The 15,766-nt window shown below is 31.5% G+C and overlaps 1 protein-coding gene across 1 annotated transcript; it reads right to left on the bottom strand.

Annotated features, from left to right (window-relative positions):
• Positions 1-2,909: 2,909 nt before the first annotated feature.
• LOC103853629 (abscisic acid 8'-hydroxylase 3) lies at positions 2,910-14,975 on the bottom strand. Its single transcript, XM_033284028.1, has 6 exons — positions 4,871-14,975; positions 4,468-4,786; positions 3,983-4,369; positions 3,725-3,890; positions 3,419-3,644; positions 2,910-3,320 (listed from the first exon to the last, which is right to left on the bottom strand). The coding sequence occupies exons 1-6, from the start codon at positions 5,077-5,079 to the stop codon at positions 3,215-3,217; spliced, it is 1,413 nt and encodes a 470-aa protein (XP_033139919.1). The 5' UTR covers positions 5,080-14,975; the 3' UTR covers positions 2,910-3,214.
• Between the last annotated feature and the right edge of the window lie 791 nt (positions 14,976-15,766).

Here is a 15,766-nt window from a genome sequence, read left to right on the forward strand (position 1 = left end):
AAACTTTCGTGCAACCTAGGTTACAACTTACATAAGTATTGGTCATGATTCTAATAGATGTCATATATATTTTATATTCTTATATGATTTCTTTGTACTGCAAAATGGAAATAGGCATGAGATTTAAAATCAGACAGAAATATTTGAAGCTAACCAAACCAAAATTTAGTTACTTCTTATATATTAAAACAGAAGTCACAACCTTGATTCATGTGTGATTTTTTAAAAAATGGACCTAATGGACCTATTCATAGAAATTCATATTACATTTTAGTTCAGATTAATAATAAATAGAAATTTTAAAATATTTTAATCATAATATCTTTTGATATCTTTTCATTTTAAATATAAATATATTTATTTTTAAATTCTAACAAATCTGTTTAAAAAGATTTTTACAAGATCTTCATTTTTGAAATTATATTTAAATATCTTTGCTAATTTCGAAATTAGTTTAAAATATTATTATACATTAATATATTCAGTTATATAAAATTAAAAATAAAAAATCTGTAATATTTTATTTATTATATAATCATAATCAATCATATTAAAATAAAATTATTATATTAAGCTAAATATAATAAAATTGTATTAAATTTATATAATTATTTATTTTATTTTCGTAATTATAAAATATTTATGTTTAAAAATAAAATTTAATATGTTGGTAAGATGGGTTTACATTATCAAACTATATAATACATGTATAAAAATTAACATGTATTTCTTTAAATTTAATAATATAAAATCTTTGTAACTACTTTAATCATAATATATTTTCATTTTAAATATAAGATATATTTATATATTATATTTTAAAATTTTAATAAATCTGTGTAAAAATATTTAAACAATAACTTAATGTATTTTAAGTTATCGTTTAAAAACGAAAATAAATAAATTATATCCTATTTTATCTACTTTATAGTCATGATCATGTTAAAATATAATTATTATACTAAAATAAATATGATAAAATTATATTCAATTGATCAATTTATAAAATTTATTTTCATAAATATAAATTATTTATTTAAAATATAATATGATGATAGAACATCTTAAAATTAACAAACTATATAATACATGTCTAAAAATTAACATATCTTAGACTTTTATATATACAATAATAAATTATCTAATATTGGTAAAAAGAAATCTAGTTTTGAAAGACGAGTCCAAATTTATAAATTAAATACAAAATAATTTTTAAATATATTTTCTCATTAATATATTAATTTTCTTAATAACTAAATGCAAATACAATAAGATAAATATATAATAAGAAGTGGTAAATACATACGGTTTAAACAATTAATTAATTATAACATGTAAATTATAAAATTATTGTATTTGAAATAGTTATATAAATATTTATGTATATGATTAACATTAAAAATATATACCACTTATGTTATAAAACAATAATTTATGTATAGAAAAGTGAAAACAAACACCCGTGCGGTTGCACGGGTCAAAATCTAGTTGATTATTAAAATTTTATTTGACACAAATAGCCCACATGAAAACTTTAGTTAATTCTTTTGTAAGCGCGATCAAATTTTAATAAAATATTACTGACTACTGCAAATTAGTTACTTCTGTTACTAAAATTTTGTTTGACACAATGTTTGACACAAAATAGCATACATGAAAGTTTTAGTTAATTTTTCTTGTAAGCGTGATAAAAATTTAATAAAATATTACTGACTACTGTAAATTAGTTACTTCGGTTAATAAGATTTGGTTTGACACAAAATAGCGTACATGAAAACTTTAGTTAATTTTTTGTAATCGGTAATAAAATATTACTGACTGCAAATTTTGTTGGAAATATTTTTTTTTAGAATATTTTTTGTCATCTATTAAGTTATATTGATAACGTGAAATTTAACACAAACTAGTGAAGAATATATTCTTTTCCGAGCAATAAAGATTGCAATATTTTCGAAGAAAAACTATTTAATCAAAACAAAATATGATAGAATGCATTAGAATATTAAAATTTAAACTTTATGCTAAGTTTGAAGAACTAAAGTAGGTTCTTTCCTAATGAAGTAGCCAAAGAGAAAAACGATTCGACTGCATGCGGAATTGCGGAAAAAAACAAGTCAGAAATTTTTGTTTGTGGATTTAAAAAACTTCTTACCCAAAGAGAAACATATAATTTTAAGAAAGTTTTAAAGTTCGTTCAGCCTAACACTGTTATTTCTTTAGATTTACCATGACGTAACACAAATAAAACCATTGGATCTTCAGACATATAAAACAACATCTGTCACAAACTTAAAAAGACCCACATTTATCAAGATAAAATCATAGGTTTAGAAATACTTTGAATACATCCATCCACACCATAAAAGACGACCACAACCAGGCTAAGTAAAAGCATGACACAACCTTACTAGTAAGGAGATATAGAGGGAAGAGAGAGTCTAATTCTTTAGAGATATGGAACCTCGATTGACAAGCAACTGAACAGGTTTAAAGATCAAATAACACCATATATGAATCAACTATTACTTCCACGGCGAACCAGATCACTACTCACATCAATCAAACTCAAACGACAATAAACCCCCTACCAAGAGCAAGGATTGCATACTAAAATCACACTTCAAAGGCTATAGAAAGGTTACACTGGAGATCAACACGTCTACAAAGATCACAAAGTCCCAACCAACTAGCGACGAGATCCCAAATCGGCTAAACCTCCGAAACACCACACTTCACATCCATAACAATCCACCTCGTCGGCAGAGAAGGGTTCCTCTTTGGCATCAACAAGGAACAACAACCACTGAAGAAGCCTAGAGAAGTCAAATCTGGAGAAAAGGACTTCTAGAGTTTGACCGTTGTTTTGAGAGAATTTTGGGGTCGGGATGCTGGAATTAGAAAGTGATAACTTCTTACTTGAAAATTCCATAACTTGTATTCATAACATTGATAACATAAGAATATACAACTTGAGAGACATAACAAAAACAAATCTCAAATTTAATTCACTGCAATGACTAAACCTGAACTAGTAGAAATTATAATAAAAAAATAACTAAAATGTATGTACACTTGGGGGGTCCCATTTGGGATTTTTCCTAATTATTCTCTTTCATTTCTACATTCTTGTTTTTTTAGCCCATGAAGTAAATATTCTCTTTAAATTCCTCACTTTCTAGTTTTAGAAAGCTTATGGGTGAACTCTCGTAATTGTTCATACGTCAGCCTCTGGTTTTCGTTCCAAGGCAATAGGCAATCCATTCTGAGGAAGAGCGAACGGTCCATACTGAATTCCATCGCTTGGTCCCACGATTGACCACCTGAAAATTACCAAAACACCATTTATAAGCCAAAATATTTCGAAAAAGTTAATTTTCAAGTCAACGTTAAAAAGACATGATTTTCATAGGTAACCAACCTGTATTTAGTGGTGAGATGATGGATTAGAATGGAGATTTCAAGTTTAGCTAACTCATTGCCCGGACAAGAATGGATCCCACTCCCAAATGGCATGAATGTATTTGGTTTTGGCGCAACTTCGAATCTCGATGGATCAAATTTTCCGGGATCCGAAAAGAAATCAGCATTGTGATGAATGTTTCTGAATAGCGGCAGTACTTTCCATCCCTTTGGTATCAAGTATCCTGTAAAAAAATGATTCAAACTTGAGCATATTTAAAAATAGGTAACATCTTGGTACAAATACGATCTCATATATGTGTACCTTCGTATTCAACATCTTCAACAGCTTCTCTAAATGTGAAAGATAAGATTGTAGCAACTCTCATTGTCTCTTGGACGACTCTAGAAGTTAGTGTCATCTTCTTTGTATCTTCCCAAGTGAGACTCTCTCCTTCTTTCTTCCCTTTCCTTATCGCCATTTGTTCTTCCTGTTTTACCCAATAAAACCCTATTAATTTACCAAACTGCCACTCCTTTTATGAGAGATCTTAACGTGTCCTTTTGAAAAATATGTACTTACCGTGACAGCTTCTAGGACAGTTGGATTATCTGCTAAGTACTTAAGGATCCACGTCATCACACTCGCGGTCGTGTCTCTTGCCGCGAAGATAACTCCGATTATGTTGTCTGCGATTTGCTCGTCGCTTAATCCTTCTTTGTCTTCCATGAATGATCCGAGAAGATCTTTGTGCGTTGATGGGTTCTGTCTTCTCTTGGTTAAGATCTTTGCGAGGATGTGAGCTAGTTCCTTGCGAGCTTTCATGGCTTTGTGGAATAGCGTTCCCGGGAGATTAATCGGCATCGAGTTGTAACCTTTCTCGAGAATGTAGTAGCATCGTTTTAGATCTTCTCTGTAAAAGATTTCGTCTTTACCGAGTATCGAGAGTAACGCCACGTTGAAAGTGTACTGTTGATACAAAAAAAAACAGAGGATGCTCTGTTTTAGAACAAAAACAGGGGATACTCTGTTTTTTAAAGAGTTTGAAAGGTGTGGGGGGAGCTTACTGTTTTCATTTCTTGGTAAGTGTTGAGCTGAGTTCCATCCCAAGCACTGAGTGATTCTTGAGCGATTGATTCAATGTTAGGGACCATGTTTCTGACTGAATCAGGCATGAAAGCTCTTAAAACGAGCTTTCTGAGTTTAGCATGATAGTCTCCTTGGTGGAAGAAGATGGCTTGTTTCCCAAGCATCCTCTCTTTGCTCGCCGGAAAAGTTGGTTTAAACAAATGAGATTTTGTGACCAATACGAATTTCGCTGCCTCAGGGCTTGAGATCATCACACATGGACATCCCAGTACATGAGTCTTGAACACCGATCCGTATCTGTTTTTACCATAAAGATTAATAAAAAGTCAACTTTTTGTTTTTAGACAATAAAACTTGATTGTTTGGGGGTGCAAATTAGACCTTCTCTGTTTTGAAGCGAAGAAGACATTTGGGTCTTGTGAGTAAAGCTGGAATGTTTCGCCGACGTAAGGATAACCCATTGTTCCCGGAGGAAGTGGGAGTTTCGAGGAGGAGCTACGGCGGAATCCGACGGCTGAAACTATAAACCGGAGTACACAAAGAAACAGAGCCGCCGCGAAGAAAGTCAGAAACATGCCGGAGAAATCCATTGTATTTAATTTTAAACAAAACTCAATTCGTGTTTGAACAGTGTATGTGATTCACTCTCTGATCGAGGTTTTCTTGTGTTGTGTTGAGATGGAAGCTCAAGTGGAGGAGATGATTTAGTTTTATAGGCAGTGGAGGAGAGAGAGACATTTGAGGGAGTTTCCTAAAAGGAGCCTTTTTGTTCTTGAGCCAGCTCATTTGAGAGAGTGACGAGAGCACGTGTTCAAGAGCATGCCAAAAAAAGAAGCGTGTGAGACTTTTGACCAAAGATGAGCCATCGCTGTGAGTTGTTTTAAATTGGAATTAAGTCAAGGGAAAGGGGCAATTTTGGCTCTTAAGTAGAGACAAAGGAGGGTCTTTTAATTAATTAAATGTTTGCCATGTTAATTGATAGCCTCCTACTCTAAGTACTAACCTCTTGCGTTTATCTATTTTTAAAATATTTTAAAATAATTGATAAAATATTAAATTTATTGATCATCAGAAAATAAAATTTATGTACATACATTTAAACTCTAGTATAAAGAATGAAATCAATTTTCTAACCATTACTTATACGTGTACCAAACCAAATGTTGAAGAAGTTCTAATAGCTTGCATTTCTCATAGTACCGAATAGACATAAGGCAGTTCTAAGTAAACTGGATTATAATCTCAGATGTTCTTAATGAGGCAAAAAGTATTCTTGCATACTATTACGAATTTTGGCGTACTTTTGTCTATTCTGATACTCTCTAGGAGTGTGGTTAATGTCGAAAGTGCCCCTGACTGATTTAAACTTAAATTAATGAAATAATTAATTAATCGAATTCTTCTTTTCTCTCTCCTCTTTCGAGGCTCCACTGCCCTCGATCCTCTCTCGTCCTCGTCCTCGTCGTGGTGTTCTTCCAAGTTCCTCGCTATCATCGAATTGCTAACTCGGTTTCGTCGCTTGGATGCTGAATCATTGAGCTATTGATTCTGTTTTGCAGGGTATGTCTCAAATCGTTTTAGAATCGTCATCCACCACTCATAAACGATTAACTCAATTCACATGGATTCAGATTTGGATAGAAGATTTCATATTTGTGTATGAACTAGTCGAGGATCAGAAAGTTTGGATGGTCTGTTTATTAGAAAATTCGATAATCAACAACTGTATAATTGCATGCCGGGAATCAAAGCTGATTACAATTTGGAATTGAAGACTCGATTTGTAGTAATGGAAAATTTCTTATTCATTTGTGTATAAGGATCTGAAAGTGTGGATGGTCTGTATATTACTCAATTGGATAATCAAAAACTGTATGATTGAATGTCAGGAATGAAAGGACGATTGAATTAAAGAACGCTGATTACTATTTGGTTTTCAGAGAAACATCTAGAACTCTGAAACTTGGAGAAACTTGGTTAGATTATACGGGCTGATTATTGACAAAACTCTGTAAAATGGTAAAACGAAGTATAAATTTAATGTTATAACTGTATAACCATGTATAATTTTAATGGTTTAATTTTTTTATATTGCAGACAATGTGTCTTTTTTCGACGAACATACACTTTGATTATGATGGACATTATTCGAAAGCTGGAGATGATTATGAATGGATTCCAACTGATGCTCGTTTGTATGCTATATCCTTTGAGCCATCATCATTGGAGGAGATCACTTATTCATTGTTGAAGGAGAGGATATGCAGGAAGATGGGAATCGATCCGTTAACGAAGAAGCTCAATTTGGGTTACATTCCATTGGTAGTGGACCTAAGAGGCAATCATATATTTTGGATGATGAAGATGTGTTTGTTTATCTAACATCAGTGGATAGAGAGCAAAGAAGAAGTATTTTGCATGTGGAAGACATCCAAGAATTGCAAATAGTTTAAATAACCGAGCAACTATCAAGAGTTTGAGAAAGCTTTTGTAGTAGGAATTATAGCGAGCGTGAGAGTGGATATGGAGAAGAAGAGAATGTGGGCACTAGATTGGAACACGATGAACACCCCCAGAAGAAACAGAAGAGGAGTAGGTTGTAACCCTTTTGCTTTCAGTTTTGATGTGAAGTGGATTGTAAGCCTTTCGCTTTCAGTTTTGATGTTTTTATCGTATGGGAACGTTGTGAGGTGAAATTTGTATTTGTGTGTTGTACAACCAAGTGAAACTTTTTCCTTTACTGGTATAACTACGATAGGGAAACTGAGTAATATGATTGTAAATTCTAAGCTTGTTAATAAGTCATGGAAGTAATAAGATGAGATGGTGATTTATTATTCAAATTATGATTTAATCAGAATTATAAAATTTTCATTTCATTGCTTGTTAGCAATCATTTAGGGAATACACTGAGTTCTCATAGCTTTTTCGTTAATACTCATCTCGTTACATTTTAAAATTTGCTACTGGTAGGTAATCAAGTTTATGTGTACATGATCGTATGAGAAATGAACCAAGGAAACATAATATAATTGGTATAACTATAAAATCAGTCATTCAAGTAGAGTATAACTAATATAAATGGAAATAATTAAAAAGAACAACTGTGATGTTTTCTGTAAAACTAAAAACTTGGTGAAACTTCGACCACGAAAATCCTTGGATAAAATTTCTCGCCCAGCTTTTCAAATTTCAAATTTCCCTCTTCCCAATTTGATAAAACCCCAAAATCGTTTAATCAAAGTATTAAAGACCCTTTTTTTTTGTTTTCCCCATTCCCTATCTTCTCCTTTCTCTCTCTTCCCTAATTTATCTCTCTCCCATTCGAACTCCCCCCTACCCCGAGAGAGAATAGTGGAGATGTCCGCTTCATTTTCCACGACCGGTGGTCAGAGACGAGTACGAACTTGGGGAATACCTAGTAAGTGTTGGTGCGGGGTGGGCATCACCGAGCTTATCTCCAAAACCAATCAAAACCCATATCGTCGGTATTATCGGTGTATCTATGCGGCGTCACTAAGGGTACATCCATTTAGCTTTTGTTATTGAAGGCTTACTCGTTCTTCTTTTAATGGTATGTTTAATCCGTTGTAGCTTGAGAACGACAATCACGTCTTCAAATGGGTTGAAGAAGCTTTCACCGATGAGATACAACAGTTGGACAACCAAGTTTGAATGCTAGAAGAAGAAGTTCAATTTCTGAAAGCAACAATAAGGAGTGAAAGTGAACTCAGCGAAGCTCCCAAAATAATGGAGCCCAAAATAAAGATATCAGGAGGTTGTGTTATTCTTGCTGTCGTTTTAATTCTAGGAATTATGATGTATAAGAAGTAATTCCTAAGAGACTTCCAACTACTTTCTGTTTTTTTGTAAGTTTCTCCTAAGTTATGCGAAGTTAGATAACTATGTAGTTTGATCTATCGAAAAAGTTTCTATAATTTTTACGATGTTAAACAATTAAGAAAGTGAAAGTAACACAAAGTCTGACCTATTTATACGAAAACGAATTTCAACTTTGTCTAAGTTTTACAAAGTTGGACAATTGATTATGTGAAAAAAACCCCTTACTAATTTATACGAGCACGAACTTGTAGTTCATCTATTTTTTTCAAAGTTGAAAAATTGAAAAAGGTAAAACCACCATGTTTCACCAACATTTGACATAGTTTCACCAACATTTAAACAAAGTTTCACCAAGTTTAAGACAAGTACGAAGATGGAGAACATTGAGAACAACAAGATTTACAAAAGACCTACAGCCTCATATCGTTGAACATAAGGGTCACTGCGTAGTAGAGACTGCCTGAACTCCTCAACCTCCGGCAAACGCGGATTGAACCTGAAGTCAGATAATCCACCCTCGGTCTCAAGCCATAGATCAGGAAGACAAAAATAACCTGTATAAATGAGTTTAGTAAATGTTTTACTCAACTATCACTTACTCAAAAATTTTGCAGAGATCAGATTCTCATAAACTGCACTTACTCAAAAATTTCCTGACCCTCCACATCTTAAGGACCACAATCACCTGTCCACGACCCTTCATGTTTTCAAGACCATCCCGGAAGGCATAAGCATGAGCGCCAGTTGCCACACATTTTATCTGACTGTCACTATTCAGAATAAAAAAGGTGCGTCAATTACAGTATAAATAAATTTTGCTTTGATCATATGTTACTTTCTACTTACATGTTGTTCCTTATGTAAAACACCATCCTTGGTGCAGGGTCATCGAAATGGGCTTCCGTGTTGAAGACCACTGCCATTGTATCTACTAGATAAGTGTTACGTTTTTCTTAGTTTCATAAATTTAGACAATCTAAATCACTTAGTTTCACTTACTTATACATAGTTATATTTTTAATACATTAAAGTTATACAAAGTTTCGAATCCAAAACATGTGAATATATTTTAATTCTAGTAGCATTCATACCTATGGGATAATTTCGGTCCATGTGGTCCATGTGAGGGATTGCATGGATGTTCTTGAAGTCCATGAAAGCTGATTGTTCAAAGGATCGATGATGTGGACTTGTGTATTGCGCGTAGCAGATAGATTGAACCGATAATTAGTTACCTGGAAACCTGGATAGGAACGGTTAACTTCTACTCGAAAGATTTCCACCCATTTTCCCTCTTGCTTCTCTAGGCCTCGAAACCTATCAGAATTTCCATAAATGGTTATCTCCATCTTGGTTCCCTACATAAATAAAGTACAAGGATCAAGTTTTTATTTTTCACGGTTACATGTTATTAGAAACTCGAGAGATGATGATTTAACACGTACCTCTTCATCTGCTAGGAAATATTTATAGAAAGGTCCACTGCTGGTAACATAGGAATAGAAATGGTAGATCCTGTGTATTTTGACTCTGAAACGCCAAGACGTGATCTTGGCGTTATAAGAAACTTCTGAAAGTTTATTGTGTGTCATCTTGTTTGTTGAGAGAGGAGATGATGAATCCTTTCTTTGCTTTTCTTTTTGGTGAATTTTGCAGAGAAATGTTATATTCGGAATGAAGGAGACGATTTAACTTATTGTGGTGGAGTTTAAATGCAATGGTAATGATGATTGTAGACGGTGTAGTGTTGTGGCATATAAATGCAAGTGTAATTTTTATTATAAGAAACTTTTTCATGCGAGACGAGCAGTTATTTTGCGAAGTCCATCATTATCATTAATTACATGTTTTTTTCTCAAACTAAATACTAACATTTACATTTATTATCTCCTATACTGCTAGTTTCTATCATTAAATATATCCACTAAGTATAATAAGTTTTGGATACTGATCATTTCTATCAAAATATAAAAATATACTATCTAAATTTCGTTAAGTTTTACATAGTTTCAAATATTTATACAATCTATATTGTTACGTTTTTCTTAGTTTCATAAATTTAGACAATCTAAATAACTCAATATCACTTACTTATACATAATTATAAATCTTAATAAATTAAAGTTATACAAACTTCCAAATTCCAGACATGCCACTGTTGCAGTCAGAAGGCGTGTGAGAGAAGTCTTGCTTTCGCGGAGAGTCAATCAAATCACCCTTAAATGGAGATGCCGCTGCTTGAACAATTAATTATAGGTTTTTTCTCAAACTAAATACTAACATTTACATTTATTATCTCATATACTGCTAGTTTCTGTCATTAAATATATCCACTAAGTAGAATAAGTTTTGGATACTGATCATTTCTATCAAAATATAACAAGATACTATCTAAATTTCGTTAAGTTTTACATAGTTTCAAATATTTATACAATCTAAATTGTTACATTTTTCTTAGTTTCACAAATTCAGACAATCTAAATAACTCAGTTTCACTTACTTATACATAGTTATAAATCTTAATAAATTAAAGTTATACAAAGTTCTAGTTCCAATTCCAAGAGATGCGACTGTAGGAGAGAGAAGTCGTGTCTTCTGAACTCGTGTCTCGTCGCGCCGTCTCCCCTTAAATGGAAGAGTTACAACTTGTAGAATAGTTGAGGTAATAAATCGAGAATTAAATAACATGAAATAAAATTACAAAATATTAGCATTTTTATTTATTATTTCAGATGCTATTTCTAGCAAATTATAACAATATAATATCTCATTTTCTTAACGTTTTACATAGTTTCATATATTGAGACAATCTAAATTTTTATAATTGTGCTTAGTTTCATGAATTTAGATAATCTAAATCAGTTACTTTCACTTACTTGTACACAGTTATATATCTTTATTGATTAGAGTTTTTCAAAGTTTCAAATCCAATCCACCATACGCACTGAGAAGTCATGTCTTCTGAACTCGTGTCTTCTCGAGGCGTCTATCAAATCACCCTTAAGTGGGATAATAAATACTCAGTTTATACTTTTCTCTACACGTCCGTTGAACTTCCATACTACTTGTATTTCGGTTAAAGGATCATCCCCATTATAAAAGGGTTTATCACCTTCTCCAAATAAGTAAAACGAAAATCTCTCCATTTACTTGACTCAACAAATATCTCTCCATGTCGAACAGTAACTTGGCTTCTCTTCCTCCTTCAATGCTTCATAAGATTCTCAAAGGTAGCAACAAGCCATCTCTGGGACTTCGGTAGTGCAAGAATTGCTTTCTCCGGGTTCAATCAAATAGGCAGAGAAGAATACTTCTACCGATCTGCAGATCTCTTTAACTTGAATGACTGGATTGATGAGGCTAATGATTTAAGGACATTTAGGCTTAGGTGCTACCAAGCCGGTAATCTAGAGGCCATCTACATCCGAGGTATGTATGAGTTCTTCGTCCTCCATTTACTTGATGAAGGAAGGGAAAAAATCCGTCTTGCTGGTGAGAGAGAATTGTTGTGGGCCAAGTATGTAGATGGAATGCTGAACTTAGCGTTTAGTGTAGATGCTAGAGGATTTGTTCACAACTATCCTAGCTTTAGTCGTGAATTTGTTGATCGGATGGATTACATGATTACGACTTCGGTATCCTCAGACCATTGGGGTTACGAAAAACCTGAGGTGTTTATGTCTCTACTGGAAAGAATAAATCCCAACGTCTCACATGATTGTTGGTGCTCTGCAGTAATATAACCGGTGTTTGTAGTCTCCTTAGATGGATCTAGAACACGGTGGACATGCAATCCTTGTTTCTGGCAATGTGCAGCTTGAGACTTCTGCAATGATATTCACTTGACCGCTGGCCACTGGCCAATTGAAGATTAGTTGTGTGTTTATTAGTTATGGCATGTACTTTTTATCTACTTTTACTAGGTTTATGTAAAATACATTTCATATAATATAATGTCTCTAGTTTTTCTCTGTAAAGTAATCTTTATTTATTTTAACTTCAATAAATATATCATTAACAACACTGTCTCCATAAAAGAACATAAGGCAAATGTAAAAGATACAATAAAAACTAGTTGAAATTTGCAAATCAAAAAGTGCGACTTAGTTCAATTTAGAATAACTTTGTAATTGATACAGTCTATATTAGTCGCAGTCTTATACGCTGTACAGTTACACCAAGATTTACAATTACACCAAGTCGTACAAAGTTTTCGAAAGTTATGAAAAAAGAGATCTGAATTTTATGGATCGGGTCTTGATGGTCCGCGAAATGGTCCTGGTTGAGTTGTAAATACGCAAAATTCTGTTGGTTCCGTGGTCTTTTAATAATTTTTCGGATTTAATTAAAAATTTATCTATTTTCCAATCCGTGCAGCTTCGGGCAGGAATATCTGAGATTTTGTTTTTCTGGACAGGAGTACTCGAGTAATTGATTCAAATAAACTTGTCTATAACTAAACCCGTGCTAGGTAGTGGCTGGATTTTGCAGGTTTGTTGTGCTTTTCTCATTCCTCTCCCTCCAAAAAAATAATAACTTGGAACGGTAGTCACATAAAGACTGAATTTAACTTATCATGTGAATGGTCGAAAAGTTGATCCAATGTGATGTCCAATCTGGATTCAGTTGTATACTTGTATGTTTATCAAGGTTCCAACCACCTCAATTTATAGGGTAAAAGTGTAAGGACAAGCCAAAAGATGGTCTCTTTCTAAATAATCTCTTTCTACATAGTATTACCATCGAAAAAAAGAATAAAAAATAAACATTATTGATGAGAAATGTATTTATTATATTTTTGATTTAATAGTTGACATTTTTGGAGTGTTCACAAAATTGAGAAAATATTTTTTTTATAATTTCACCATTAGTTATTTACCTAACTAGAATTCTAAAATAATAAATAGACTATATAATATTATATAACATAAAAATTAATAAATTTTACACTGAAAATTGTAAATACCATCCAATTTCAAATAATGTTTTTTCTAAACATCGAATATTTAAAACAAATTATCATTTTAGATTATTTTTAAAGTGTGTAGGTATATTTCTATTTACTTTTTTATTTATAGTTAATAAGTTTTGAACGTATACTATCTGCAATAAATTTATTTTTATAAAATGTGAACATATTTGTGGATTAAAATACTAATTCACATAAAAATGTTCAAATGATATTGTTTACAAAATAGAAAAAGTCTAATAAAATATTTATTGATAATATAATTTTTTGAAATAAATTAAAGTTTTGAATATTGATCGTGGCTAAAATAATTTATTTTTGAGTGTAAAACAAAGAAACAAGACCTGCAGAGATAAATTTATAAAGAAAATTCAACAAATATGATATATTTAATAATATTCAAATTCAAAATAAGACCGATACACAATGATATGTTAATTGATATTATTTCCCTACTAAAAAGCCCAAAAAATAAAAGCTGAACTGAAACATAAGAACTTAAGCATTTTGTATAAACAATTATTTTCATCAAAAATATTATAGATGGTATAAATTGTTGCTCAACTTATTCTATTAATAAATTCTATTCTGGTACTAACGGAAGTTTGAATCTGGTAATAAGACGGTAATGGAAAAACCACGTGGTTGTGAAAATAATAGACGCAGAATACAAAGTTTGTAGGATTAATTATTTGTGTGTATTATATGTCACTAATGGTAAGCCCACTAGTTACAAACTTAATTATTCATAGATACTAAATTCTCTCCCATGGTCCGTGTATTACAGCCATATACTATTACTTTATTAATAGCTTATACGAATTAATCAAAACCTACATGGCTGACATAAAAATTATTCAAAATCTACACGGCTGACATAAAAAATTATTCAAAACCTATGTGATTAAAAATCTATTTTAAAATTATTTTGACAATTATCGTTTCGAATGATACAAGTCTAAATTGTGATCAACTTCAGTAAGTATTAGTTTTGAGAAATGTGTTTAATATAAACGGACTTTTGTTTCATACCTTTTCAATATCAGTTGACTTTGTGCTTCTAAAACAAAGACATAACTATTTTCTGGGAGGATCTATAAAGACTTGATTATTTATTTGTCTACTTCCTTATTAATTGTTGAAACCAGAAAAGTCTAACTATCACCAAATATCTTGCAAAATTAATACATATATATTCATAAGTAGTACTATTATTACAACATTTGTAGCAAAAATATTTTAAAACATATATGCCCCACCATTGATCACTTCTATAAAAGCAAATTAAAATAGATGTGAAAGAAGTTTGATATGCATATACTGTGTAAATCTTGAGTTCTATTTTTTTTTTTTTTATAAACTTATAGAAATTATCGTTTTTTAAAATATAAAACAATATGTGACTGTATTTATTATCAGTCCAATAAGTAAACAAAGTTTTTGCACTTAAGAGTAGGGTCCGTTAAATTTGATTTGATTTGTTATTCGTTTCGATTCGATTCAAAAATTATGGATATCCGTAAACTTTCGAAGCAAAGAAATACTAAAATCAATATTTGTTAAAATCGAAGCAAATCACAAATATTAAAATTTTGGGAAGCGGATATCCGATCCGATCCGGTAATATATAAATACATGTATAACTTGATTATATTTAAAGTTTTAAATGTATAAAATTATATAATTTTTATTCTAACATATGATTTGACAAATTATATTTACATTATTACTTATATAAAAATATTACATAAAAGGAAATGAATAAATTTATGACAATTATAATTTTTTTAAAGTTTTGTCTTATTATAATTGTTAACTAAGTTTAAATTTTTTATAAAATATGTAGATTCACTATTTCTTTTAATTTTCATCTTATATATCATGCAAAAATATATTTTACAAAACAAATTTGTATCAAAATTTTAAGATTATTTGCATTAATCAAAACATATGAGATATCGGTAAGTATTCGTAAATATCCGCAAATATCTATTTATTTTCCTGATATCTGTTTTTTCGAATATCTGTATTTTTTCGAAGCAAAACAAATAGAAAAATTAGATATCCGTGACATACGAAGCTAATAACAAATACTTTCAAAAACCCAGATATCCGATTCGTATCCATGCCTACTCAAAAGCAGCACCGAACGAAGACTATACGACTACACACTTTTGACTAATCCCAAATAAAAGTTGAATTTGACAGGGTCAAAATTGGTCAGAGATTGACAAACTTATGATCAACAAATAGCTAAGTGACATTTTTCTTATCAAGGTTGAGGGTGGCATCCGTATAATCCTTTAGAAGATAAGAAGAGGTGACTTCTCGTATCACATCCACATCTCCACATTTCGTTTAATAATTACAAAGCTCATAAATTCTAAAAGTAGAATATGGACTATATAGCTGGGCAAATTAATCATAGAACGAATCCAAATTTATTGTTCTTCAACAAGAAACAT

This window comes from Brassica rapa, chromosome A02, assembly GCF_000309985.2.
Source record: "Brassica rapa cultivar Chiifu-401-42 chromosome A02, CAAS_Brap_v3.01, whole genome shotgun sequence".
Taxonomy (NCBI): domain Eukaryota; kingdom Viridiplantae; phylum Streptophyta; class Magnoliopsida; order Brassicales; family Brassicaceae; genus Brassica; species Brassica rapa.

What these genes read in the sequence shown, in the direction of transcription:
- LOC103853629 (XM_033284028.1), bottom strand. Translation starts at nt 5,079, where the DNA reads ATGGATTTCTCCGGCATGTTTCTGACTTTCTTCGCGGCGGCTCTGTTT. An exon ending in TTCGCTTCAAAACAGAGAAG is followed by an intron (nt 4,787 to 4,870) that starts GTCTAATTTGCA and finishes TGGTAAAAACAG; the next exon opens with ATACGGATCGGTGTTCAAGA. An exon ending in TGAAGATGTTGAATACGAAG is followed by an intron (nt 3,645 to 3,724) that starts GTACACATATAT and finishes ATTTTTTTACAG; the next exon opens with GATACTTGATACCAAAGGGA.